This window comes from Phocoena phocoena, chromosome 12 (genome assembly GCF_963924675.1).
Source record: "Phocoena phocoena chromosome 12, mPhoPho1.1, whole genome shotgun sequence".
In the NCBI taxonomy this organism is placed as follows: domain Eukaryota; kingdom Metazoa; phylum Chordata; class Mammalia; order Artiodactyla; family Phocoenidae; genus Phocoena; species Phocoena phocoena.
In genome coordinates this window covers 42,557,990-42,585,099 of record NC_089230.1, presented here as the reverse complement: position 1 = coordinate 42,585,099, position 27,110 = coordinate 42,557,990, and the positions used below count along the sequence as shown (strand labels likewise).

Below are 27,110 nucleotides of genomic sequence, written 5' to 3'. Positions count from 1 at the left end.
GTTCGGGTGCGGGGGGCGGGAGAACGCGGAGAGATGGCCCGCGCCGGCTGCAGGGCCGGATGAGAAGCGGTCGCGCCGCGGGTGTAGGAGAGAGGAGGGCGCCCGGGCGCCACGAGAGTATGACGGGGCTGTACGAGCTGGTGTGGCGGGTGCTGCACGCTCTGCTCTGCCTGCACCGCACGCTCACCTCCTGGCTCCGTGTTCGGTTCGGCACCTGGAACTGGATCTGGCGGCGCTGCTGTCGGGCCGCCTCCGCCGCGGTCCTAGCGCCGCTCGGTTTCACGCTCCCCAAGCTCCTGGCTGTCGGCAGGAACGGCAGGAACCGCCGTCACCACCGGCATCCGCGCGGGGGGCCGACCCCGGTCGCCGCCCACCCGCGGCTACGCTGGCGCGCGGACGGCCGTTCCCTGGAAAAGCTGCCTGTGCACATGGGCCTGGTGATCACCGAGGAGGAGCAGGAGCCCAGCTTCTCGGACATCGCAAGCCTCGTGGTGTGGTGTATGGCCGTGGGCATTTCTTACATTAGCGTCTACGACCACCAAGGTGAGACCGGGAGAGGGTAGGGGGCCCGGGGCGTCTCCGACCGCGGCTACCGCGCATCGGGCAGGTGGACCCGGGGCGCGTCGCTCGGCACAGCCATCCCGGCTCCGCTAGTTACCTCGTCCAGAGGTCCTTAAGTGCAAATTATGGTGCTGGCGCTTTCGAGGAAGGGAGATAGGCTTAATTGGACACCTACTAAGTTCCTGAATTCGGTTCAGTCGCCTTCTACATATTTAAAAATAGTTCTTATTCATTATAATGTCCCACTAAGGTGGATGATGTTTCTGTACCCTTGTTTCACAAATGAGGGAGCTGAGATAACAACATTCATTGATTTGTCCAAAGTTAGAGAGGTAGTAATCGGAGGATTGAAATTTTAGCCAGTCTGTGCTTTTCTACAGATTTACCTTTTTGTTACACCGCAGTGGTTCTTCAGAGAGGCTCAAAGCACTGTTCTTAAGTCACAGCAGGCTGTGGAGGATTTATGCATAAGCTAAGTGGTTGGGGACAGGTGGCATTTGAAGTGGGTTTATGAAGAGTACGTGAGAGACTGGATAGACAGAAAGGAAAGTGGTCACCGTCTGTCTTCGGAGGTCTGGAATGTTGTGCGATCCTTGATCCTCAGGGGCCAACACAGTACTTGTCCTCCCATAAGTTTTGATTGAGGAAATTTTCACTGTAGGAAATTTTTGTAGGTACAAGACTTCAACATGGTTCGCGTAGCTACAAACCTAAAGCACAGTGCTAGGCATATTCCTTGGATTTTTACATTGAATTTCATTGATTCTCAGGCTTGTGGGGTGGAGGGTAGACACACTCACCTGAGTGGCATGGGTAGCAACAAATGTTGGGAGTTAGTAACTGCTGTGAGAAGGGGGAAGAGAAATTCTCATTGGAGAAACTTGAGAAGTTCCTCCAGAGGAAATGGCGTTTAAGCCGGATGTTGAAGAATGAATAGGAGATCACGTTGGGGAAGGCTCTAAATGTCATGTTTGGGTTTCAGTCAAATCCTGAAAGCAATGGTATTTCCTTAAAGGTAAGAATGATTTAGGAGTATTGGTATGAAGGAAAGAAAACTAGTGTTTTAGGCTCTGTTCAGTACCTTAAATTACTGGTATGGTCACAGAAGCTACAACTTGATTTTTAATCTTTAAGTCTTTGTTAGGCAGGTTTAAGTGTGACATTTTGTCAGAAAGGTTAGGTTGAGGTCAGACAGCAACCCTCTTGCAGGCTATTAGAGTAATCTTTGGTTGACTGATTGCCTTCCTTGCAGCCAGCAAGGAGTATGGTGACTTATAGCCTGTCATCATCAAATGAAAATTTACCCTGAAAGGTAAAGTTTAATATACTCAGGGGCTGACATGTTACGGAGCTTGCCAGAACAATAGAAATCACAAGACTGTTATAAGGCGATGCACTCTTTGCTTAAGCAATGCAACAGAAACGTTGGGGGAAAAAAGTAAGTGAAGCAGAAATGGAAATTAATTAAAGCTGTTGAACAATGTGGTGAATTCACTTTAAGTAAGTCACTTATATCCAGGGGATTCTTTTAAAGCAAGTACCTTTACCTTCTAGTAGAGAAGGAAAATGAATAACTGAATAGTTTAAATTGGTGGCTGCGTACGAACGCAGATTATAATATTGCCACACTTCCTTGTTCTGGCAATTCCTGTTCTTAAGTTGCTGATGTGATTCAGAAATAGCCTGTGTCATATTCGCTAAAAGAAAAATGATTGGTAGTGAAAAGGAAGAAGTCAAGCTAAGCAAAAGGAGTTTTACAGAGCATTTTCAGTGCATGGACTCAAGAGCATTTTATGTCTACTGTAAAAGCAATTTCAATAAGGGATAAAGGTTAATTTCATTGTTTGAAGTAAGAGGCTTTCAATTTACTCATCCTTGGTTTTGACTGATTGATTCATTCATTTAACAGGTGACAGATTGTGTGTGTGTTAAGTACCAGATACTGTTCTAGGCATGAGAGTGCCCCAGTGAAAAAAACAGACAAAAATTCCTACTCTCATAGAACTTACATTTTAGTGGAAGTCTGACAAATATTATAAATGAGTAAAATGTATTAGATCATAAAAGCAAAGAGGAAAAATAAAGCAGGGGACGTGGAGAGGAATGTTGAAAGTCAGTGGTGGAGTAGGGGGTGCAGTTTTAAATACAGTGGCCAAAGAAAGCCCCCGTGACTTTTGAGTAGACCTGAAAGAGGTGAGCGATCAAGCCATGTGGATATGTGAGAAAAATTATTCCTTTTTCAGGGGAACTGTAAATACTTAAGCTATATTCAGTTTTCCCAAACTTTCACTTAAACTTATTTCTATGTAAACATTTAACTGATTTTAAAAATCCTATTGACATACTCTTAAACGTCTATTTATTGAGTACCTACTGGTATACAAAGAAGTACAAGAAATTGTCTCAAAGAGTTTATACTCAAGTTAGGAATAGTTACTAAAAATTAATGCAAGCTAATATATAAATGCTAGTGAATGGAAGAGACTTTAAGGAGAAAAAAAGAGAAAAATCCCTGAGGAGCAAGGTAACCTCCATATGTCCATAGGAGGTGACATCTGAGATGGGCCTTGCAAAAATAGGTAGAATTTAGATTAACATAATCAGTACAGTGTTCTTTGTGTGTGCCTGTGTGTGACAGAGAGAAGGAGAGAGAATGGGGAATTCCCCATTGGCAGCATTCCCATTAGAGTAGATTGAACAACAGCATCGAGCAGTGTGTTGGGATCAGTAAATATAACAGGTAAGTTTATGTAATGAAAGGTTGAGAAATGAGGTAGGATGAAGGCTTGGCCACCTGTTCTGGTTATCTGTAGCTTTGTAGTCTACTCCAAAGCATAGTGTTTTAAAACAATTTATGAGTTGACTCGGTTCATTCAGGTGGACAGTTCTTCCTTGGGGTTGTTCTACTCATAAGGCTACAGTCAGGTAGTAGCTGGGACATTAAGGTTTCTTATCATACATTTAGTGCCTGGTTTGTGATGGCTGGAATAGATGAGGACAGGTTGGTCATCTGTCTTCACATGGCTAGCTTAAGTTTCCTCATTTAATAGTGGCCTTGGGGTAGTCATACTTCTTGTATAGACGTTCCCAAAGAATTAGCCAAAGGCCAAAGCTGCAAGACTTCTTATGACCTAGCTTAGGAGATCATACAGTGTTACTTCTGGTGTATTCTCTTGATCTGAGAAGTCACAGGTCTGCCCCAAATCACGAAAATCGAGAGGTAGACTTTACCTCTCGATGAGAAGATGGCTTGTGCAGCAGGAGTCGGGGCTGGGGCTGGTGGCAGCCATCTTGGAGACGAGCTACTGTACCACCTTCCATTTTCCTCTGTCTTGTACCCCTTAACCTCCCAAATTTGTATTTAAATCAGTGTTCATTCTAATTATAGTTGGATTTAGATTATATTTAATTCTTAGACTAAAAAAAATCCACTGATATTTACCTTGGTTTGACTCTGCCAACAGACTGATCTTTTCATTTTCATCTACCTGCACTCTTTCCTGATTATCATCAAGAATTTCTGCAAGTAATAATTTCATCTGTCAGAAATTGGAGTTGTTTTCTCAGGTATTTCTTGAGCTCAGAATTCTAGAAGGGAGATTTGGCTATTTTGTCTACATTTTTATAATTTAAGACCATAATGGGGCTGGTACAAAAATTGGAGTTTGGGGCTTTTGGTACTGTAGCCTTAGGGGTGTTATGCTTGCTTGGGTTCACTTGAAGTACGCCTAGATCCAAGTTACCTACAGATACATTATTATCTTCAGTGATGGAACCTGTTCATGTTGCTCAGCTGTATTGGTGCCATGCTGAGAACCTTGCTGTAGGGCAGTAGTTTTCAAAACGTGGTCTGTGGACCATCCGTGAATGAGTCATTGGGGGTGTTTATAAAAAATACAGATTCAGCACAGTTATTGATCAGACCAAATTAGGGGAGTGGGACCTGAGCATCTCTATTTTTATTAAGCTACTTATATGATACATTTGCACATTGAAGTTTGACCCTAACACAAATGAAAGGATACCCTACTACTTGTATTACATCAAATTATTCATTCATCCTTCATGTTCCTTTTCATAAGTGAAGATAATCTTGGGTGGGTCTCAATATTAATTATTACTTAATATTACTTTTTTATTTCTATTTATTTTATTTTTTAGTTAATTTTTATTGGAGTATAGTTGATTTATAATGTGTTAGTTTCTTCTCTACAGCAAAGGGAATCTGTTATACATATATCCACTCTTTTTCAGATTCTTTTCTCATATAAGTCATTACAGAGTACTGAGTAGAGTTCCCTGTGCTATACAATATGTCCTTATTATTTATTTTATATGTAGTAGTGTGTATATGTCAATCCCAATCTCCTAATTTATCCCTCCCCCACCCTTCCCCCCACCAGTAACCATAAGTTTGTTTTCTACATCTGTGACTTTATTTCTGTTTTGTAAATAAGTTCATTTGTACCATTTTTGTAGATTCCACATATAAGCAATCATATGATATTTGTTTTTCTCTGACTGACTTCACTCAGTTTGACAATCTCTAGGTCCATCCATGTTGCTGCAAATGGCATTATTTCATTCTTTTTAAATAGCTGAGCAATATTCCATTGTATATATGTACTATATCTTCTTTATCCATTCCTCTGTCCATGGACATTTAGGTTGCTTCCATGTCTTGGCTGTTGTAAATAGTGCTGCAGTTAATTATTACTTAATATTACTGTAAATTGGAGTGATCCAGAATAAGGCGTTGCCTTCTATGTGAGAATTCAGCAACAAAACAAATCTTTAGTGTTGCTCTTTTTAGTGTTATTTCCATAGTTGTAAATCTATACTAGGTATCATAGGAAATGGTTTTTGGATTCAGATTTCTTACACAAGAATTAAAAAGATCTGCCCTGTGTACTCCCAGCCTTCTCAACATATTTCTCACTATTTTATATGCCTTTTGCTGCATCCATAATTAGGTTACTTGATGTTCCCTCCTTCTGGAGTGTCCTCTTCTCCTTTTCTTGGCAAATGGCTATCTAGCTGTCAAAAGGCTATCATTGATCTTTTTAAGTCTATCCAAACTATCACCTCTTAGGTAGTCTCTCTTGGCTATTCCATTCCTAATCTTGCTCTGTCCTTGAATCTCCTTAAATATCGTACATCTTTAAAGGTACTTCCATTCTCCATTTTGTGAAGTAGTAGTCGTATGTATATGTGCCTGAACTTTCTTACTAGATTGTAAGCTTTGCAGATGCTAGCTGTGCTTCTCATTGTTGCTTCACCTACAGATTGTAGCTTGGTGTTTGCATGTAATGAGTAGGTCAGTATATATTCCTTGAATTGGAAGAAGGGGCTGCATTTCTTGTAGATAAGAATGGTGAACTGAGTTGTAATTTGTTTCCCAACACCAGTACCCAGAAGCCTTAATTAAAGTAGTGGGGGGAAATGAACATAGTTTGCCCTAGTTTACTTATTTGGCACACTGACACAGATGCTGTTGGGAAATATAATTTTATCAAGTATTGTTCTCCTTATGCTGAAATACAGAGTTGCCAGAAGTGTTGAAAGTCTAAATATAAATGTGATTAGATTTGATATATAGACAATACAAACTAGAGTACTTGTCTTCCCTCATGTGGAAACTCATGTAAGGGAACATTCTATTTCTAATCTTCACCTTTGTATAGTACATTTCAAAAATATACAGAATTTCACATTTATCTTAACATCCTGGGATGTCCTCTTCCCTTTTTCTACCAAAGGGCTAGCTACCTGTCAAAAGCTATCAATAGATCCTTGTACATCATTCTCACTATTACCTGCTAAGTAGCCTCTCTTGACTGTTCCATCCCCAGTTTTGCTTTGTCTTTGAAAAGCTCTGTCCTGCTTTTGAACTGACCTCATTCTCTGAGTACCTTTCTATTTAACCATACTGGATTTCTGTATGAAAATAAACCTTTCCTTAATAGTAATAATTACTTTTTGTTGCACTTTTACTATGCACTAGATGCTATGCAAAGAAGTGAATTAAATCCTTAGCACTTTTAGCAGTCAAGACACTGAGACTTAGAAAACCAAGAACCCATATATAGGAAGGGGCAGATCTAGAATTTGAATCAGATTTTATTCCAAAGCTTTGGTACTTAAGCATTATGCTGTACTGACTTCCACTGAGAAGAGAATGTAACCACAGGACAGTCATGTTAGTACTCTTCCTGATTATGTTGTGTCATCCTAAAGTCTTGGTAAAGTGGGTACTTATCTAGAGGTAGTAGAAATTGTTAAAGATATTTAAAGGTAAATATAATTTTCTTCATACTACTAATATAAACATTCATCCTTTGAGTCGTAGGACACACTTGACTTTTTTAATCAACTAAATTTAATTTTATGGAGCTCCTGCTCTGTACTGAACTGTTTCCTTGTCAGGTGAGCAGAGTCTGGGAAGACATTCTCATTTTAAAAATGTGCAGTCAGAGGCTGAGAAAGCCCACTTGGCTAGTTTATTTTATTTTTATTTATTTATTTTTTTTGGCTAGTTTATTTTAATCATCTCTCCTGCTAAAGAACTGGGACTTAAAATTTAGCCAGCGCTCGTTCCCGTATGCTGTGCCACCATCACACATATCTTTCTTGGTACAACATGCTCATTCCAGTATAATTGTTGTTCTATGAAGTATCTCTCTCTCTCTCTCTCTCTCTTTTTAAATTTATGTATTTTTTAAATTTATTTTTGGCTGCATTGGGTCTTTGTTGTTGCGCGCGGTCTTTCTCTAGTTGCGGTGAGCGGGGGCGGGGCTACTCTTCTGTTGCGGTGCATGGGCTTCTCATTGCGGTGGCTTCTCTTGTTACGGAGCACAGGCTCTAGGCAGGCGGGCTTCAGTAGCTGTGGCTCATGGGCTCTAGAGCGCAGGCTCAGTAGTTGTGGTGCATGGGCTTAGTTGCTCCTTGGCATGTGGGATCTTCCCGGACCAGGGCCCAAACCCATGTCCCTTCCTTTGGCAGGTGGATTCTTAATCACTGCATCACCAGGGAAGCCCTCCTGGGGCTCTCTCTTGAAATAAAATTGTTTAATGGCTTGTAAGATTTATTTTGTTATGACTACTTCAGTCATGTAAAATTTTATTGGTAGATTTTTTTTTAAATTATTGTTCCATAAGTATACGTTTTTTTCTCTGAAGGTTGACTCTAATAGTGTTATAATTGGATTGTTAGAGAATTAAATGAGGGTAACTACCAGATAACTTACTTAGGTGTCTTGTTTAAAAGAAGAAAGGTAGACTATTTCAAAGGATGGGCGTTTATTTGCAAAAAAGTATTACTTTAGTTCCTTAGCTGGTGAGATGCTTTGTAACCAGAGAGATTGCTTCAATGTTTATCTCGCTTTTCTTCCCTTCCTTTCCCTTGTTCTTATAAACACTTGCTAGATATTTCTTTAAAAATCTGATTCTTTAGAAGGGAAGGAATAATCACATAAAAGTTCAAATTTCAGATCTAAAAGAAATACTGAACGTGTATTTTGAAAGTCTCATTTTCTATAATTGATTATTCAGTTCATGTAAATTTTAGAAGCAGCAGTATTTAAGGGATACAGGTAAGATTTGCTGATTGAATACTTGTTTAATTAAACTCTTACTTGGTTCCCTTAATTCAAAAAAACTATTACATCATGGCGTTATTACCTAGTTAATGTGTACATAGTTGATTGTTAGGGTAGACTGAATGTTGAAACTTATAAGTAATTCTAAAATGTAATTTTAACTATTAAAGACTCCAATAAGGTCTTTATATCCCGAACAGTATATAACCTGATTGGTGGATAGCACATACTTAATTCCACTCTCTTTGAAATATTTTCTCTCCTGGCTTCCATGACATCATGTGTGGTTGGATTTCTTCCTGTCTTGCTGACTGTTCCTTCTGAGCCTTATGTCTGGCTTGTTTTCTCCACTTGTAAAAGTTGAGATGTCCTAGAATTTTGTGCTGTATATGTGCCCTTGTCTTTCTGATGTTCACCCTATCTCCTAGATCAGGGGTCAGAAAACTTTTTCTTAAAGGGCCAGCTAGTAAATATTTTAGACTTAGTGGGCTGTATGGTCCCTGTCACAAATACTCAACTTTGCCAATATAGTCAGAAAGTGGCCATAAACGAATGGTGTGACTCTGTTCCAATGCTCACACTCAGGTTTGAATCTCCAGTCCTTATCTCCTATAATTCCAGGCTCCTTTATCTCACCCTACCTAACATCTCCACTTTGATTTCTTTAGGCATCTCAAATGCTTAACATGTCCAAAACAGTACTCTTGAATTTCCCCCCTAAACCTGCCTTGCTCAGCTTTTTTCCAATCTCAGAAAATACTACTACCTTCCAACCAACTGCTCAAGCTAAAAATTTAGATGTGAGTCTTCTACATCATTTTCTACCTCTAATCTTGATCTTCTAGAATATATCCCAAATTTGCCACTTGTTTTGGTTCTTCATTGTAGTCGTCCAAGTTTGAGTTTTCATTATTTTTCACCTGGATTAATGCTGTAGTAGCCTCTTAATTTATCTTCAGTTCTGTTCTGACCCCTGTATAATCCATTCTTCACCCACCAGCAAAGTGATCTTTTTTGGTAATACTATTCAAACTCTGAATAAAACCTTCCAACGGCCTCCCATTGTACTTGGAATGTTTTCTGAATTCAGACCTTTATTGTTAAATAATGCAATTGTTAAAACAATCATGAGACTACCACCAAAGAAGGATACATGTTATACAAGTGAAAAAAACAGGATACAAAATTGCATGGTCATATATGCCAAGATTACACATGCATGTGGACAAAGGCTAGGAAATGTTAAAACCAGAAATAATTGTATTATGATGGTAAGATTAAGGGACATTCAGTTTATTAGGAAGGATGATTAGGGGACATATCCTTATTGTCTAAACTTTGAACATCATACTAGAATTAGAAAAGGATATTTCTTAGGATATAAAAGGAAATCTACATTTGGTATAGTTAGTGTTTATCAGAAACACCAAAAACATTGTTGTCTTTCTTAGGTCCACCTTTCCTAACATAATATTTTATGCTTTCATGGAAATTGTAGGTTTTTCTGGGTGTGTGCATGTGTGTGTTTTTAAAAATTTCGGCTCTTTCATGTAGCTTTTCTATATATGTTTCCAGTTAGCTTACATGTGGGAAATTGAGAGTGCATGAGATATAGTTGTAGAGCAACAAGCATAATGTAAAATTCTTTAAGTCATTATTGCAAAAACTTATTTTATATTCCCAAGGCATTCTTAAAGAATTCAAATATCTGTTACCTTGTGACTTCTTAAAAGCCTTTTTAAAAAGAGCTCTAGTCTTAGTTTTTTTCAAAACATTCTGCTCATTTGTAAAGGGGTCAGCTTTATTTATTTTATGAAGTTTAACTTTTGGGGGAGGGAAATTCAAAATTTAATAGTAAGATGGATTTAGCATTGGTTATCAGCATTAGAAATAGTTACTGAACTGAATAATTAGAAGCCAGGAGACCTGGATTTCAGTCCAAAGTCTTAGACTCTTGACCAAGGACAATTGCTTGACCTTTCTGGGTCTATTTCCTCATCTGTAAAAGGATGGGATAAAATAATTCTTGCAGTTCATTATTATATAACTCTGTAAAATACAGGTTTCTGAAAAATTTGAGTATTTGCTAATGTTTTTCCCTTAGATTAGTTATTTCTAAATGAATACAGTCTCAACTTCCTTTTGCATGAAATGACTTTTGTTATAGTTTCTTTACTTTTATTGATATTACATCATTTTGGCTTTAGTTTAGATTCTGTGAAGGCAAACAAGATGAATTATGATATGAGAAAAAGACTCTTCCACATATCAATTTATTATGATATCGCCAGAGGAGTTGCCTGTCTCAGTCAAAGGCATTCTTATAACTTGTTGCATTTCTTGTGATGTGAAGTGTGTATGTGTAGACTTTGAATCCCGAAGAAAATTATAAGCTGAGAATATTGCTTATGGGAAATAAGATAAGTACCATAGAGTATAATCAGATTTCTGGATGGGGGTCAAGCTGTGAGGTATCAGGAATTATTTTGCTGGCAATCTTTCTTATTTATGCATTTAGCACTTCTCAGAAGCTATACTTTTTAATTTCATGTCTTCATCCAAAGCAGCCAAGACAAAGGTTCAGTTTAAAATAACTTCATGGAGGTCTTCTTTATAGAAGGTACTTTGTGCCTCTAAGATTTTTTCTTTTTAACAGAATTTCTGCCTGTATGCAATAAGGAAGTGTCTCCTTTTATTGTGAGAGTTTCCTGGAAATTTCTTAAAAATTCCATTCAGTGACATGTCCTTTTAGGTTTTGTTGTTGTTAGGTGGCACTCTGTGCACTGATAATTCAGTTTATTAAGTAAACGTTGAACTCCTGCTATGTGGAAGGTGCCTTAGGGGGAAAGAAATGGGTAAGACCCAAGTGCACAAGTAAGACTACAGTACAGTGGGGTGGGGGAGAGTTAAGCTGTAACTCATAAAAAGTAGAATATTGGTTTGTTAAGGAGTTTGAGCAAAATGTGGGTATTTGGAGGGAGTGAGGTAAGTCAGAAGAGAAATTGAGCCTGGCTCAATTGGCTGGGGGACTCAAAGTTTTCTTGAGGGTAAATGACATTTCAGCTGGCCTGTGAAGAATTAGAATTTTATAGGTGTGGGGCTGGGGAGGTAACAAAGGATGAAGGTTGGAGTCACTCCAGGTGTTTGGGGGGGCAGTATAAGGCAATCTAATTGCCTTATACTGGGGGTAGAGTACTGTAGAGAAATTGGAAGCTTCAATTATTTTATAAACATACATTATTTCTACCTACCGAGTATGGAAGCGTAGGATGGAATGTTAATGCTGATCTGAGCAGTTTGTTCTTGATACATTAAGCATTTTGGGAGCCATTGAAGATAATAAAGTTGGAATGTGCGAGGATTACAGATGTAGCCTAGGAAGATCAATCTGGTACTTAGTCTAGTGATCCATGCTAGAAGGGGAAGGAAGGCCCATTGGAAGGTGGTTCTAATATTACAAAGGAGACTATTGCTTGAAACAGTGGGGACAATGGACAAAAGGAAATGGGTACAGGGAAACATTGCTGTAGAAGAGTCAAGGGCTTAGCATCTTAATAGGGCATTGGGGGTGGTGGTGATAATGCTAGAGAGTAAGGAGGATGCCTGGTTGACTGAGCAGGTAGTGATGTCTTTATTATAAATAGAACAACAAGAATAAGGGCTAAGTTTTTTTTTGTTTTTTTTTTTTGCGGTACGCGGGCCTCTCACTGTTGTGGCCTCTCCCGTTGCGGAGCACAGGCTCCGGACACGCAGGCTCAGCGGCCATGGCTCACGGGCCCAGCCGCTTTGCGGCATATGGGATCTTTCCGGACCTGGGCACGAACCTGTATCCCCTGCATCGGCAGGAGGACTCTCAACCACTGCGCCACCAGGGAAGCCCAAGTTTTTTGTTTTTAAACAAAAATATAAACAGCTTTACAGCAGTTATGATTTTAAATCACCTATTGTCCCATCAGCCTTACATATTTACTGTTCTCATATTGCCTGTTCTCTTTTAGGCCTTATCCCTAAGTGCGTATAAGTTTCACACTTACAGTACTTTTTCTTTTTTCTTTTTTTTTTAACCTGATGTAATATAAGTGTTTGAGAGCTAGCTTTAAAAGATAAGCTGCCAAGTTTTAGATTTGTTCATTTTCAGATGCTTACAGAACTTCAAGGTAAGATTAGATGTTTGAATGAACTGAAAATGTTAGGAACAAAATGCTGATCCTGTTTTTACTTAAAATTTTAATATTTTGTTCATCATGGATGTTTTGTATTAATTTTAATTTTTAAAGACAGTTATGTACATAACTTTATACCAAGTTATTATTAATCTTAATTACTGGGCTTTTTTGTAAACTACCCTCCACCCCGTCCCCCCAGTTTTGTCTTATTCATATTACCCTGGTCCTGACGCTGAGTGGTATTAAAGTCCCGTGAGTGACTAGAACCAGAGAGGGAGGAGCACATGGACACGAAGAGGGCTGAAGTAGGAACTCTGAGGAGTAATCTCCATTTAGAGGGAAAGAGGAAAAGGATTCAGTGCAGAGTGAGAAGCGGCCATTCAAGGAGCAGATTGGGAGTTGATCCAAGGGAAGATACTCACACGAGCTGGGATGAGGATAGGATTTTGAGAAGGAAACAGGTCTCTGACCTGTCATGGTCTTGCTACCAACATTTATTTGTTGAGTGTCTGTTCTGTGCTTGGCCCTGTGCTAGCCTCAGGGCCCTGTGTTTGTAAGCAAAACAGTAAGAGCCCTACCCACGTGGTGCTTATATGACCTCTTTTGAACACCCTTTCCTCATGTCTCTTAATCACTTTTACAATAACCCCACTTAAATATTCTGTCATCACCTGTCTAAAACTAAACTTGTCTTTTCCTTCAAACCAGTTCTCTTTGTAGAATTTCCCTTCTTTTTAAAAATGTTATCATTTTCTGTTATCCAGGAATAAAGTCACAGAATTTTCTCTGTGCACCTCTAATCAAGTCATATTCTTTATTCTCTCAACTCGTCTTTTGTAGTGAATCCTTTTCCACAGCTTTATCAAATTATGTGTGGAATATTGCAGTAGTCTGCTGCCAGGCTTTCTCTATCCCCAAAAACCAAACTGTCACCAGGTTGGTTTTACTAAAGATAAAGATTTCCACACATTTCCACAGGAAATGAGTGGTTACCCATTGGGTAGGCAAAATGAATAAAAATTAGGCCTATTCCCTTGCCCCTTTTCTCAAATCATTTGTACCAGCAGCATTTGTCTGCCTTTTGAGCATTCAGTGCTTTTTTTCTTAAGCATCTTCCCCATCTAACTATCCTCTCCATTTTCTTCACTTTAACTTTCTGAGGTCAGCTCAGCTGAAGTCTTGCTTGTTTGTTTACAAAGTGTTTCCCTACCGAAGGAGACTGCTTTCATCCTTGAACTGCTATTACACATATTCAACCAAGTTGCCACTATACAGCGTATTCAGCAGATTCTGTGCTATTTTATATATATACTTATTATGTTCTCTCTCACAGTTAATCTTTGAACTGTTTTAAAGACAGGACTGAGAATACAGAGAAGGAACACTTTTAAAGATCAAAAAGGCAATGGCCACTAGAAAGCTGGCCTCTCTGAAAATAGCCAAATTGTTTTTAATTAGAGCTCTCTGTATTAGTTTTACACTAAATATATGTCACATAGTTCCTTCATCTTTCTCAGTGATATGATAGTAATTATAGTTTCAATTTTTCTGTGCATGGTTGGAGGATCAGAAACAATTTTATGTAATATATTTTCATGCTTTGTTTGAATTTACTAAATTTTGCTTTCTGTACTTTTGTCTATTCTCTACTTTTTACATAATTCATATTATTTCTTCTTACCATAAAAACAAATGAATCAAATTGAGGTGATAGTATTGTGTGCACAGAGTAAATCTGTAGGGGAATTACATTAGGCTGGTAGAGAGGAAGATAGAAGCTTTGGATCACTGCTGCAGTTGATAAGTTCTCTGACAAGTCTCTTAATGGTCTTACTGAGACCTGGGCATCAGTTTCTTAATCTGTAAATAAAGGTGTCAAGTAAATGGTCTCTTAAAATTTCTTTCTAGGTCTAAATTTCTCTCATATTCATATTGACACAGAGTTGTTACCCCTGTCCTTTTTTTTGACTTTCGCCCAAAGCCAGACTCTTGTAATAACAGAGTTTTGTTGTCATGTTTTCCTTTTAGATTCTAGTTCAGGATTAGTCATCAGTGATTCACTTGGAAATTGTTCAGTTCTGGATCCAGTGTTGTTTTCACAACAAGCATCCGTTAATCACTGAAGAGGATAAATTAACCTAGTTGAGATTCCCTTTTTTTTCTTTTTAAGGTATTTTCAAAAGAAATAATTCCAGATTGATGGATGAAATTTTAAAACAACAGCAGGAACTCCTGGGCTTAGATTGTTCCAAATACTCACCAGAGTTTGCAAATAGTAATGACAAAGATGATCAAGGTAAGTGTGAGTGTAAAATTGAATATCTAACATATGCAGATATGTTTTGTGTTTCAAGGCAGATTCTGTTACTCATTCATTTACTTATTAATTTTGCCCTGTTAGTCTTTATTATCACCATCTTTAATCATCAGAGTTAGATTTTTCATTCTTCATCTGGTTAAAAGATAATATTCAGAAAAAGATAAAATCATGACTCATGGATATTAAAAAATAAACACATGTTAAAGATTTTATTTAACTCAAACAACCAGGAACCAGGTAGATTTTACAGCCAATTCAAAGAGAATCCAAAGAATGGAGATATTTATAGATCAGAAATATTGAAATAAATATGTGAATAGAGGCAAAACTTGTTTTTCAATGGGATTAGAATGAACATAATTGAACCTCTACCAGGCAAAGAATTGCATAAACAAGAATTGGGCATTGGGACTTCACTGGTGGTGCAGTGGTTAAGAATCTGCCTGCCAACGCAGGGGGACACGGGTTCGAGCCCTGGTCCGGGAAGATCGCATGTGCTGCGGAGCAGCTAAGCCCATGCGCTACAGCTACTGAAGCCCCTGCGGCTAGAGCCCATGCTCCACAACAAGAGAAGCCACCGCAATGAGAAGCCCACCTAGTGCAATGAGGAGTAGCCCCCGCTCGCCGCAACTGGAGAAAGCCCACGCACAGCAACGAAGACCCAACACAGCCAAAAATAAATAAATTAATTAATTAATTTAAAAAAGAAAAAAAGAATTGGGCATTGCTGTCAGTTACCTAGAATCCTATCAATTGTAAAACAGCTCCACAGAATCAGAATTTGATAAGGTGGATGTGTGTGCTACAGACAATTCATATTCTATTGAAGCACATTTTTTTCCTATAGTCTTCATTTTTGTCTTCTGTGTTATTGCTGACTGTACTAGAATTGTAGGTGGCATTTTGAGTAGGAAATTGTAAGTTACCCTATAATTAAAATTTCTGTTTTCTAGAGGGTTTATTCACAGATACAAGGTCATTCTGAGCACTTTGAAAAGAAGGCTGTATGTAAATATATACACAAATGTTATATATTGGTTCTTTCAGAGGAGAGTAGCCAGGTATGTTTTAATATTGAAATTGAAGGGCTTAAAAGATTCTTGTTTACTATAAGAACGGTACTTTTATTTTAGTCTGAACTTAATATTTCTTAATATCATAGGTTGTAGACCCATGATAAACGAAAATGTACATAGTCCTTAAGTTATTTTGAAATATATCTGGAAGAGAGTATTTTTTTAAATATCTTGTTTTTTTTTCTCCAGTTTTAAATTGCCAATCGGCAGTGAAGGTGCTGTCCCCAGAAGATGGAAAAGCAGATATTGTGAGAGCTGCTCAAGACTTCTGCCAGTTAGTAGCTCAGCAGCAAAAGAAATGCACAGATTTGGATGTAGATATGTTAGACAGTTTACTTAGTAAGTCATATATGTTTGTTCTTAGTTTTGTCCCACAAGGATACAGTATGAAGGAGACTATCTAAGTTCCATTTTATTGTTGTTGTCATTATACTTGTTATGTTTCTGAAGTTTAGAGACACACATGTGAAAATAGTTTTGAGATAATGAAATTGTATTCCCCTGACTTGCATGAGGAATTATTGGTAAAGGAGAGGATTGATCTAAAAGGATTTGGGGGGAAGTGATGAATATTCTTAAAAATAGGTCTTCTGCTTCTGCCTCCCTCTTTTAAAATTTATTTTGATTTATTTTTTTCCAGTTTTATTGAGATATAATTGACATACAGTGTTCCTCATTCTTTTTAGTTTGAACTCTCTTGAATATTAAGTTTGAACTTAATAGCTATTTAGGAAACAATCCCAAGAATATTATACTGCTATCATCCGTGACTCCTTTTATAGTATTCCTTCTCTTATGTTATACCAACTTTACCACTATATTTGTCACGTTATACCAAGTGTAACATATTTTATCTGTTTTTCTTCAATTGTTTATAAAAGCCTTTAGTTTGCTTATTCTCTCTAAAGTTCCCTAGCAACTTTTTGCCTTAACTTTATGGTCTTTTTTGCTTATTAGCATGATCCTTGATCCTTTTGAAGAAAGGCAATATTTCTAACAAATTCATGTCTGTTGATAGCTTCTATAGCCATACAATTTCAGACATATTTTTTATTCATTCACATAGGTTCTCCATTTACCTTACTTATTAATCATCCATTTTCTAATTCTCAGTCATTTATTTAACCCTCAGTTCTTTGTTTCTTCTGCTTTGACATGTCCGTTACAGAGCACAGTCCCTCTCTGGGCTCTTGGTCTCACTAACTCCCTACTTTCATTGACTATTCACTTCTTACCCTGCTTTCCTATTCTCTGCTCTGTCATTGCCTAACTATTGAGGCTGAATGAATAGGCTTCAAGTAAACCATTGTAGGAGTTCTCGAGGCAGAGGTTACTGGGGTGTTGACTGTTTCCTGGATCCTGTAAGTCCCCAACCAGAGAGTAGTTTTGAGGATGTCCTAAAAGTGATGCAGGGACCAAAGGTAATCTTTCAAATAGCCTTTGGAGACCATGTATTGACTGCAGGGGTTTTAGACCCACGATAAACGAAAATGTACATAATCCTTAAGTTAACTCATTAATCTGACAGAAGCAAACCCTCTGAATATTGTCGCCCCCAAGAGTTCCCTTGTGACTGCAGTTAATCTCCACTCTTATTGCCAATATGAAGCAACTGCTTTGTTTTCTTCTAGAATTTTTATAGCTTTAGCTATTATATTTAAGTCTAATCCATTTTAACTTAATTTTTGTGAATGATGTGAGGTAAGGGATACCAGTTATTTATCCACCACCACTTGTTGAAAAGACTGTGTTCTCCCCCTTTAATTACTGTGGCTCCTTCATTGAAAATCAGTTTTTCATGAATCTGTGAGTTTTTTCCTGGACTTTCTATTCTATTCCATTGGTCTATATGTCTGTCCTTAAAATGCTGCAGTGTCTTGATTACTATAGCCTACCGTAATAAACTTTGAAATTCAAGTAGTGTAAATCTTTCAACTTTGATTTTCTTTTTCAAAGTTTTAGGTATTCAGGGTCCTTTACATCTTCATATACGTTTTAAGATGAGTTTGTCAATTTAAAAAAACAAACTCTGTTTTAATAGGGATTGAGTTGAAACTGTAGCTCAATTTGGGGAGAATTGCCATCTTCACAATCTTCACTATGTTCATCTTCTGATCCATGAACATAGTATATCTCTCCATTTATTTGGGTCCTAATTTTCCTCATAACAATGTTTTATAATTTCAGGGTATAGAGTTCTACTTTTTTCAGTTTATTCCTAAGACTTTTATTCTTTTTGATGCTACTGTTAATGAGATTTTTTCTTAACTTTATTTTCAGATTGTTTGTTGATAATATATGGAAATACAGGTTGGTTTTTTTTTAATACTGATTTTGTATCCTGCTTTGCTGAAATTTCACTTAGTAGTTCTAGTAGTTGTTTTTGTAGAGTCTTAGAATTTTCTAAATACAGGATCATATTGTCTATAAATACAGATGACTACTGCTGTCTCTGCTCAGTTTTTCTATTTTTAATTTTATTCTTTAGTCTGGCATTCTGTGTCTGCATAGTTTAATGTGTCAGACAGTGGTTTGCACACTGGTTGTGCTCAAACACCTTAAATTTGTAAGGCTTCCAAGATCTTTGTGTGATGTTGGAGGGTGCATTCAAGTCAGTTCTCAGGTCTCCTTGGCTGTTACCTTTCACTGGACTTTCTTGCCACCCTGTCCTGCTTGCCCTCCTTCTTCCCTTGCATGTGGTATTTTCCTAGTCAGCCTGGATATATGGAGAGCTTAAATGAACCAGTGTTTCCAGCATCTCCCTGTTAAATTTCTATCCATTGTTCTGCTTGTCCTAATGGGGGCTGCAACCTCGGGGTAACAAAGCTGTGGGTTTTCCTTTTGAGTCCATAGGTTTTCACCATTGCTCCCTCCCTCCTGCCCACAACCTCCAAATTGAGTCCATATATTTTGGCTACAAGCAGCAAATCTGCTAGCTTTTGCTGTCAGTCCCCTGCTGGTAAAACTACTGTTTCCTTCAGTTGATGGAGATAGAGACATGGGAGTTGGGGGCATTCCCAGGCAGAAAGACCAAAAGACCTACAGTTCTTACCTGAGGCTCTAGCTGGTGTTTTGTTTTTTAAAAGAATAGTCATCTGCTCTGGTTAATATCCAGTGCTCTTAAGTGACTGGTTTTGTCCAGTTTAATACATGTTATTTTTGGAGAGGATTCGTCACCCTCTTCACACCACTATTAGCCAGAAGTACCTTCTTGCCTTTTCTTTTTGTGTGTGTGTACTAAAGAGGATTTGCTTTTTTAGCAGGAAGAAGAATATGTGTTCTACTTAGTCTATTCACTCTGCCAACATACACTTTTAAAGAGACTTTGTTATGGAAATAATTCTTTATTACTGCTGAAGGGACCTGTCTAATCCAGTCTCCTTATTTAACAAATGAGGAACTAAGCCCTGGAGAGACTGTGTGACCAGAAAGTTAGTGGCTGAACTGAGGTTATTAGAAGCTGTTGAAACCTGGGTCTCTTGGATTAAGGCATCTTTTCTGTTATACCAGTGATTCTTTATTTTAAGATTTATTTTACTTTATTTTTAAGCAGTTGAAATATTTCTATCCCATTTTTCTCTCAAGCCAGATCTCATATGGAAACCAGTCTGTGAAGCAAAAAATGGCCAGAACTTGGTTGATGCAGGTGTACAGTCTCCTTTTCCCCTCCCAGGGAGCTTGGGCTCTGGGGAATACTGAGAACATTTGTACTATATAGCTAGAAGTTGGTCTTTCTGGAGTTGGTCTTGCTCTGTAAAATCAGAGCATGGGGAAGGAAGGAGAGTAGATAACTTTTTAAGTTGCTTTTCATCTCTGAAGTTATTTAGTTCTGTGGCCAGAATAAGTATTAAGTCCTTAAAGCAGTGAGGGTCCCAGGATGCGAAGAGAACACTTAAGTTGAGTCTTGAAAGATAGATGGGATTTGGGGGCTACTTGTAGGGTTTAGGATGGGAGTTGTGTTACCTCTCCTTATCAGGTAATCGATCCAGTTAAATGGCCTTTAGAGAAAACTTCCACATTTGGAAATAACATAGATATAAAAGTAGATGTTGGGCCATGGAATAGGGGTATGGAAACATACAAATAAAGCTTCTGAAGAGAACAGATACGTAAAGCATAAGAAACCAGTTTGATGAACAGATTTTGCCGTTGGTCGTTTTTTGGTAAGCAGTGTGTATTAAGTTCATGTGTCTTTTTATCTTTCCAAGGTTCAAATGGTTTCCCTGATCCTGATTTAGTATTGAAGTTTGGTCCTGTGGACAGCACACTAGGCTTTCTTCCCTGGCACATCAGGTTGACTGAGATTGTGTAAGTAATTAAAAGTGTACTGACTTGGGTTCAATCCAGCAAGAGTTTCTTGAACCCAGCACCGTGCTAGATGTGGTGGGAATTCCCAAAGAATTATAATACTGGCTCCTTTCCCTCAGGTATTTGACAGTATCAGTGGGAAATAAAAACCTGTATCAATGACTCAGACACAAGAGAGCATGTGGTTGTGCAAATGTTTGGTATTGAAACTAATCATTGTAGGAGATCAGGAGTGAGAGAAAGCTGTGGGCCAGAGTTGTTGATTCCGCAGAAAAAACGTGACTTGATCCAGGGTATATAAAATGGGTAGAATTTTTGTAATTAAAGAAAAGGTGGGACGTGTAGGGGGTGAGCAAGGAAAAAAAAAAAAGAAAAGCTGGGGGGGAGGGGCAGGGCGTGAACATCGCCTTTGAAAGAAATAGGGAACGGGCCACACCAGCGCAGAGAGTTAGTGTTAGATAGCAGTATAAGGTGAAATCAAATTGTTTGGGGGTGTTGACATTGGGAATGCTTTAAATATCAGCATAAGGAATGTGTATAATTGTTTAGAGAGGCAGTAGGAAATTGATGAGCCTGTGGGTAATGTGGGAATGGTGATTCTGGAAGATTTGTTGGGCAACTATGTATTAGAGTGGATTGGGTTTGGGCAAGGGTGAGGTAAAAAGACAAGTGATGAGGCCATGCCTATAATTTATGGGAGAATACACTGATGAGAATGTAACTGCTTATTTGGCAAACTTTTTGTATAAAGGGCCAGAGGGTAAATATTTTAGGCCTTGTGGGCTATTTAGTCTCTTGGAACTGCTCTTCTCTGTTGCCACTAAACACTTGCTAGTATAGCTAAACAAGCATGGACAGTATGTCAACAAATGTGTGTGACTGTGTTCTAATAAAACCTTGTTTACAAAAAACAGGTGGCAGGCTCCTGGGCTGTAATTGCAGACCCCTGATTTAAAATAAAGGAGAGACTTAGGAGCCTTAGAATATATTTAAATTCTGGGTCTTAGGAGGAATATACTACAAATTTTCTTTCTCATGAGAACTAATTACCAAGTATACTTGCAGGCCTAGCACTTTACTATCAATAATTGCAGTAAAAACTGGAGTAGAAATGAAATGATTCCTAAGTTCTCAAGCCTAAGTGACTGGGTGAATTATGGTGTTATTGAGACAAATGGGAAAGTCAAGGGACCATTGATTTTGAAGGGAAGATGTTGAATTCAGGAATAAGAAAATTTTGAGGCCAGAGTCTGTTTAGATGGAAACACTTAAGAGAGCAGATGAAGATGTCGAATTGATGCTTGGATGAGAAGTCAAGGCTAAGGATGAATCTTTGGGAGTTGTCAGTACCTAGGAAGTAGAAGTAGTTGAACCTGTGAGAACAGAGGACTTCGCTAATGTGTTCATAGAAGAGAACAGTACCAAGGGGTCCTGTATGAAATGCTTCAAGCTGGGGGCAGGAGGGAGATGAAAAGAACACGTAGCATGTTAGGGTCAGAAAGGGCTGTAGGTCATCCGGTACTGCCTCCTCATTTCATAGGCCAGGAAAATGGGGAAGAGACACTACTCAAGCTTGTAATAAAGTGGAATTAGAACCCAAATCTCCAAACTCTGGGTTTCTTTATGGTGATATGTGTTTCTCTTATCTCTTCCTCCCCCCATCCCAGGGGGTTTTCCAAGTCATTTCAGGTGCCTTTCAGGTGGGCTTTAAGAAAGGTAGCAGTGATATTTTGTGAGGTTGGGAGTGGTTTGGTAGGAAGAGTATGTCTTAGAACATAGATCTTGGTTTGAATCTTGGCTATGCAGCTTGGTAACATGACTTTGGAAAGCTATTGAAACTTCTCTATATTTGTAAAATGGGCATTTTAATCCAGAGTTGAGGACTTAAATCTGATCATGGGCGTCAGATCCTGGCACCTAACAGGCTTTCCCACAGATCTTTGTACATATGTCTCTTATAGCTGTATAATGTTACTTTGAGGTTTGCTCTATATTTGTCTACCGTCCACTAGACTGTAAGCACCGTGATGACAGGAAAAGTGTCTTGATCACAATGTAGAGAAGAAGACTGGAGCCCTGATGGGACAGACCAGGAAATAACAAGACTGCTTCTGAGTCACTGAAGGGTAGTGACACTAAGTGCTTCTTGAGGAGTGATAGGAGATGAGGCTGTTGATAAAGGGCGTAAAATGAAGACAACCTAGGAAAGTGGGTAGTTTGAAGACATTGGAAGCAAGCTTTTAGCAAAAAGAAAGTCGTTACATTTGTCCTTGAGAATATCATTTCAGTAGAGTGAATAAGGTAAAAGATTGATAGCAGAGATTATTAAGAGATAAGGAAATGGAGGGAAACCGGAGGCTTATTTCAGAATTCTTAGCAGTAAGAGGAAAGATAAAGATTATATGTCAGTTATATCTCAATAAACCTGGCAAGGGAAGAAAAGGAAGGATAATGAAAACATAGCTGAAGGAGAACAACAGGGTCAGGCAGGAGTTCATTATGGTAGGTTTGTTTAGTCCTTTTCTTATGTTCATGTGACTGTAGAATTCTTAATGTGAGTCTTGTAATCTGACTAGATTTTGGCTCTGATACTGTTTGAAATGTCCAAAACATCAAAGTAAAGCTGTATAAATTCGAGATTTTTTTAAATGTTAATTATTGAAAATTATTTTAAGTCTTTAAAATACTTAAGGGGAAACCCTCTGGCTGTATATTCACTTTGTCTTAAAAGTGCTTGTCTTCACATTGTAGTTGCCCCCTTGAGCAATGGAAAATTGTGGAGATAAATGTTGTTCATTTATTGGTTGCTCACCACATGGCTTCAGTAATCATCATGGGGGGATGCTGTGTTGCTCTGCCAGCATTCAGCCTGACTTCTGTAAACTGTTCAAGTAACACTGGCTTTACTCTGGCGAAGCCGAGTTCTTGAAGTAAATTTGAGTGAGATCTTTTATAAATAGCTCTCCAGTTTTGCATTAATCTGGACTTATGCTTTAATAGGTTCTGAATCTCTCTAGCACTACACTGTGCCTTCATCTTGGAGGATAAAAGAATATTCCAAAGTATAAAAGTGTCAGAATTGAAAATGGGCTAACATTCCAATGAATTCATTGTAAGTTATGTCTCTTAGTAATTTTCACTTTATCCTTAGAATTAGAAATATAATGTAAACCAACAAGGACCTACTGTATATATAGCACAGGGGACTCTACCTGATATTCTGTGATAACCTATATGAGAAAAGTATCTAAAAAAGAATGACTGGGCTTCCCTGGTGGCGCAGTGGTTGAGAGTCCGCCTGCCGATGCAGGGGACACGGGTTCGTGCCCCGGTCCGGGAAGATCCCACATGCCGCAGAGCGGCTGGGCCCGTGAGCCATGGCCGCTGAGCCTGCGCGTCCGGAGCCTGTGCTCCACAACGGGAGAGGCCACAACAGTGAGAGGCCCGCATAACACACACACACACACACACACACACACACACACACCAAAAAAAGATTATATGTATATGTTTAACTGAATCACGTTGCTATATACCTGAAACTAACACAACACTGTAAATGAACTATACTCCAATAAAATTAAAATACTTTTTAAAAATCCCTTTAAAATCTCAAAAAAAAATAAAAGAAAACATAATGTATAAATTTTTCGTTCAAATGGTCCATAGATCTGTGTGAGCAAAGGGTAAGTCTTATCATCCTAAGTAGATTGCCTTCAGAAAGGCTGAAGTCCAGTGCAGCGTTCATGGTACTTTGCCACTTTCGTTCTTGCTTTAATCTTTTGTAGACTCACCTACCAGTTTTAATAAATTTAAATAAATTTTATCAGCAGAATCTTGCCTTGTGTTCTTTAAAAGTAGTATAGAAATTCATGGTTTAGACACAAGGTTTTTCAGAGGAGGGAGATGAGATCTATCAGATGACATTTATATCTTAGATGCCTGGTGGTGCAAGATTGTTATGGAGCCTCAAAAATAAAAATTAGAAACTTGGAAATAAAAAAACGTTCTGGATCTCCATCTCTCTACAATTTGCTTTTCTCTTCCTGTGGAAGGAGGGATTATATTTTATTTGAACTGTTTCACAGTGAGTTTAACAATCATTTAGTAGAAATAGTTTGACGTACTCTAGGCTTATAATTTACTTTCTTCTGTCCTTAATCTTTTTCGTCATTACCCGTCTGGTTCCGCCTCCAAATTACAGCATATCATCTAATTGCTTTTTTTCTCCTTTTATTTTTTTTTCAGCTCTTTGCCTTCCCACCTGAACATCAGTTATGAGGACTTTTTCTCTGCCCTTTGTCAATATGCAGCCTGTGAACAGCGTCTGGGAAAATAGTGATCCCTGGTTGTGTAATTTGATTTCAGGCTTTTGGAGAAAAGGACTCAAGTGACTCTGATGTTTACAAAGCACCTATGAAACCCTGTACACACCTAGTTCATAATCCTCATAATTTATCAACAAACACAAAAAAGTGTCTTACTTGAGAGTAAGAGTACATGTGAGTGAGTGAGTGAGTGTGTGTGTGAGTGTGAGTGTGTGTGTGTGTGTGCGTGTGTGGAAATAAACTTATAAATGGGGGAAGTATTGGAGGAGGAAATATGTGGACTTGCACCTTTGAGCAAATAGCAGCGATGTTTTAGGAGCTGAAATTTCAGATTTACAGGCTTCAGCCCCAACTACTTCCCTTTTTTGTGGGGAGAGAAAGGGGTGGTTAAAGCTGTTTTGTTGTTGTTTTGGGGGGGGGAGGGGAATAACTTTTGTTCATTCTTTCCAAGTGACCAAACTTTAATTTTTAAGAATAGTATATTGACGTATTAAATGGAAGCATTCTGAGTTTGAGGCATCTCCAGAGGAATGGAGTTCTGTGTTGTTCACATGTTAAAAGTTTGCTCACCTTTGGAGCAGAGGGAATACCTATTTTCAGACATCCGTCCATTTTCATCTCTTCGTTATTGTCAGTGTGACTTGAAAATGTCGCTCTGTTGTCTGTGTTCTGGGTTGTGAAGATCACTTGAAAAAAATCTCTTACAACATTGAAATGCAGAATTAAAAAATTTTTAAATATTGTATGAGGCAGTCATAAAAGGTGAAAAGGTTGTAATCTTAAAAGTAAAGGTGAAACTTTCCTGAATAAGGAAAGAAAGTTTTGATCTCCTTTTCTGTTTGGTGGGCAGTGGGCTAGATAGTACCCAAAGCTGGTTTAAAAAATTTCCATTAACTGTGTTTATTTAAATAAGCATTTGAGGGAAATTACCGAGGCAGCTCTTTTCCTCAAAAGTAACCTGTTCCTTTTTGGAATAGCACGTTTAGGACCATGTCAGTACCCAGGATTTTTACTTAATAAATCCTGACGGTGACTTTGCGTAAAAATATGATCTTTAAGTAAGATTGAGGCCTGTGTAGGTAATAAAACATTACCAAAGTCTACAAAAGTAATTTAATTTTGCATGTTCTCTTTCATGGCAGAGAACAGCACTGGTTCTGTTCCTTTTTAAATGAAGAAATGATTTTTTGATAGGTGTTTAGTTTTTCTTCCCTCACTGCTGATACTCGGACAGAAACCATTATTCTTTATATTTGATGGGCTGTTTTCAGAAGAATCTTATTAACAAGTGCACAATAGTTATCCAAAATTGTATGTTTAGAATGGAGTAGTTTAAAAACTAGGTCTCAGAGTCTGAAAAATAGCAAAGAAGACTGGATTTGGAAAGCAAGGTCTGGAATTGCTTGCCAAATTCTGAGGCTATGAAGAATAAATGTTTTGACTTTGGATTCCAAAACCCCATTTATGATTTTAAAAAACACTTGAAATAAAATGATTATAAACTAAATTTTGGTTCAGTGACATTACTTTGCACATTGTAGTTCTTTTGTACATTGTGAGACTTTTTTTTTTAAGTCTTAATTTATTGCTAAAAGCTTTGTGTGATGCTACAGCATATCTCTAAATTTTACCAGAGAATTTTTTATTTCTGTTCCCCTGTACTGTCAGGCATGTTCTATTGAGGCTTTTTGGCCTTAGTTGAAGACTGAATTTATGCCTTTTATAAACGTGTCTTTTTTAAACATTCTGGAATATATATGGTTTTAATGAATTAAATTTAATGGGCCCGATTGAAGTGAAGGGATTTAATAATATTTGTTAAAATGAAGTTAGTCAAATAAATTATCCACTGCGATATAGCCAAAGCCACTAAAGGTTTAATAGTTGAGTCTTTGTATTTTTATTTCTCCTTATATTTCACAGCAGTGTAGTGTTACACATTACAGTAAATCTGTAACCTGTGACCTGAGTCTGTTATAGTCCTAAGTAGGAAGAGACCCTTAAAACAAGTTGCTGAGGATTCTGATTTCAGATATAGGCGTTCCAGATCCTTCCCATGAGTTTAACTGTTAGTACAGTCTCCACAATTTGAATGACATCAGTCATTCTGTAATTCCTGCCCAAATCAGCTACTAGTTATGCATTATCAGCGGTCCCTTTGCACTCCCAAGAAGAACTGATAAAAACTTTAAAGAAACGTGTTGTTAGTCTTGATGTGTTTTGAAGAATATTGTCTTTAAATTGTTTCTTCTTGACACTGCCCACAATGGAAAAATTATCAAATTAAACCTACCTTATGGATGGCAGCTTGGAGCTTAGCAAGAGGTTGGAGGGTTTGAATTCCATTCCCAAATTCTGGTTGTGTTTTGTTTCTTAACACTGATTACTGTTAGAAAGTTTGAAAGCTGGTTTTGATGTGAATAGCAAATTCTGGTATATTGTGACTAAGGCTTAATAATGGCTGTCTTAAGAATGTGTTATAATGTTAATGAACAGTGCCAAATACACTGTACACATCTACAATTTAATCTTTGAATGTATGTTACTTGATTAGTTCCCTCTTTCTGTGTGATGGTACCATGCATAGAGTCAAATCCTTGTGATGTTTTGTATGGCTGTAGACTTTGGCAACATGTAAATAATGTGTAAAGCAAGTTTTTATGATTAAGGAATCAAATTTATTGAATTTTACTATTGAAAGTTGAAACGACATGTATGAACAAAAACAATAAAAGAATATACACTTTTCATGGA

The 27,110-nt window shown here is 38.0% G+C and overlaps 1 protein-coding gene across 1 annotated transcript; it reads left to right on the top strand.

Moving 5' to 3' along the window:
• NUS1 (NUS1 dehydrodolichyl diphosphate synthase subunit) lies at positions 1–27,110 on the top strand. Its single transcript, XM_065889054.1, has 5 exons — positions 1–543; positions 14,495–14,620; positions 15,910–16,059; positions 19,929–20,028; positions 24,277–27,110. Exons 1-5 carry the CDS (start codon positions 60–62, stop codon positions 24,365–24,367), a joined length of 951 nt encoding a protein of 316 aa, XP_065745126.1. The 5' UTR covers positions 1–59; the 3' UTR covers positions 24,368–27,110.

Excerpts from the sequence above, each read along its gene's own strand:
- NUS1 (XM_065889054.1), top strand. The coding sequence starts at position 60 with ATGAGAAGCGGTCGCGCCGCGGGTGTAGGAGAGAGGAGGGCGCCCGGG. Across the intron at positions 14,621-15,909 it reads TAATGACAAAGATGATCAAG|TTTTAAATTGCCAATCGGCA; the intron begins GTAAGTGTGAGT and ends TTTTTTCTCCAG. Across the intron at positions 16,060-19,928 it reads TATGTTAGACAGTTTACTTA|GTTCAAATGGTTTCCCTGAT; the intron begins GTAAGTCATATA and ends TATCTTTCCAAG.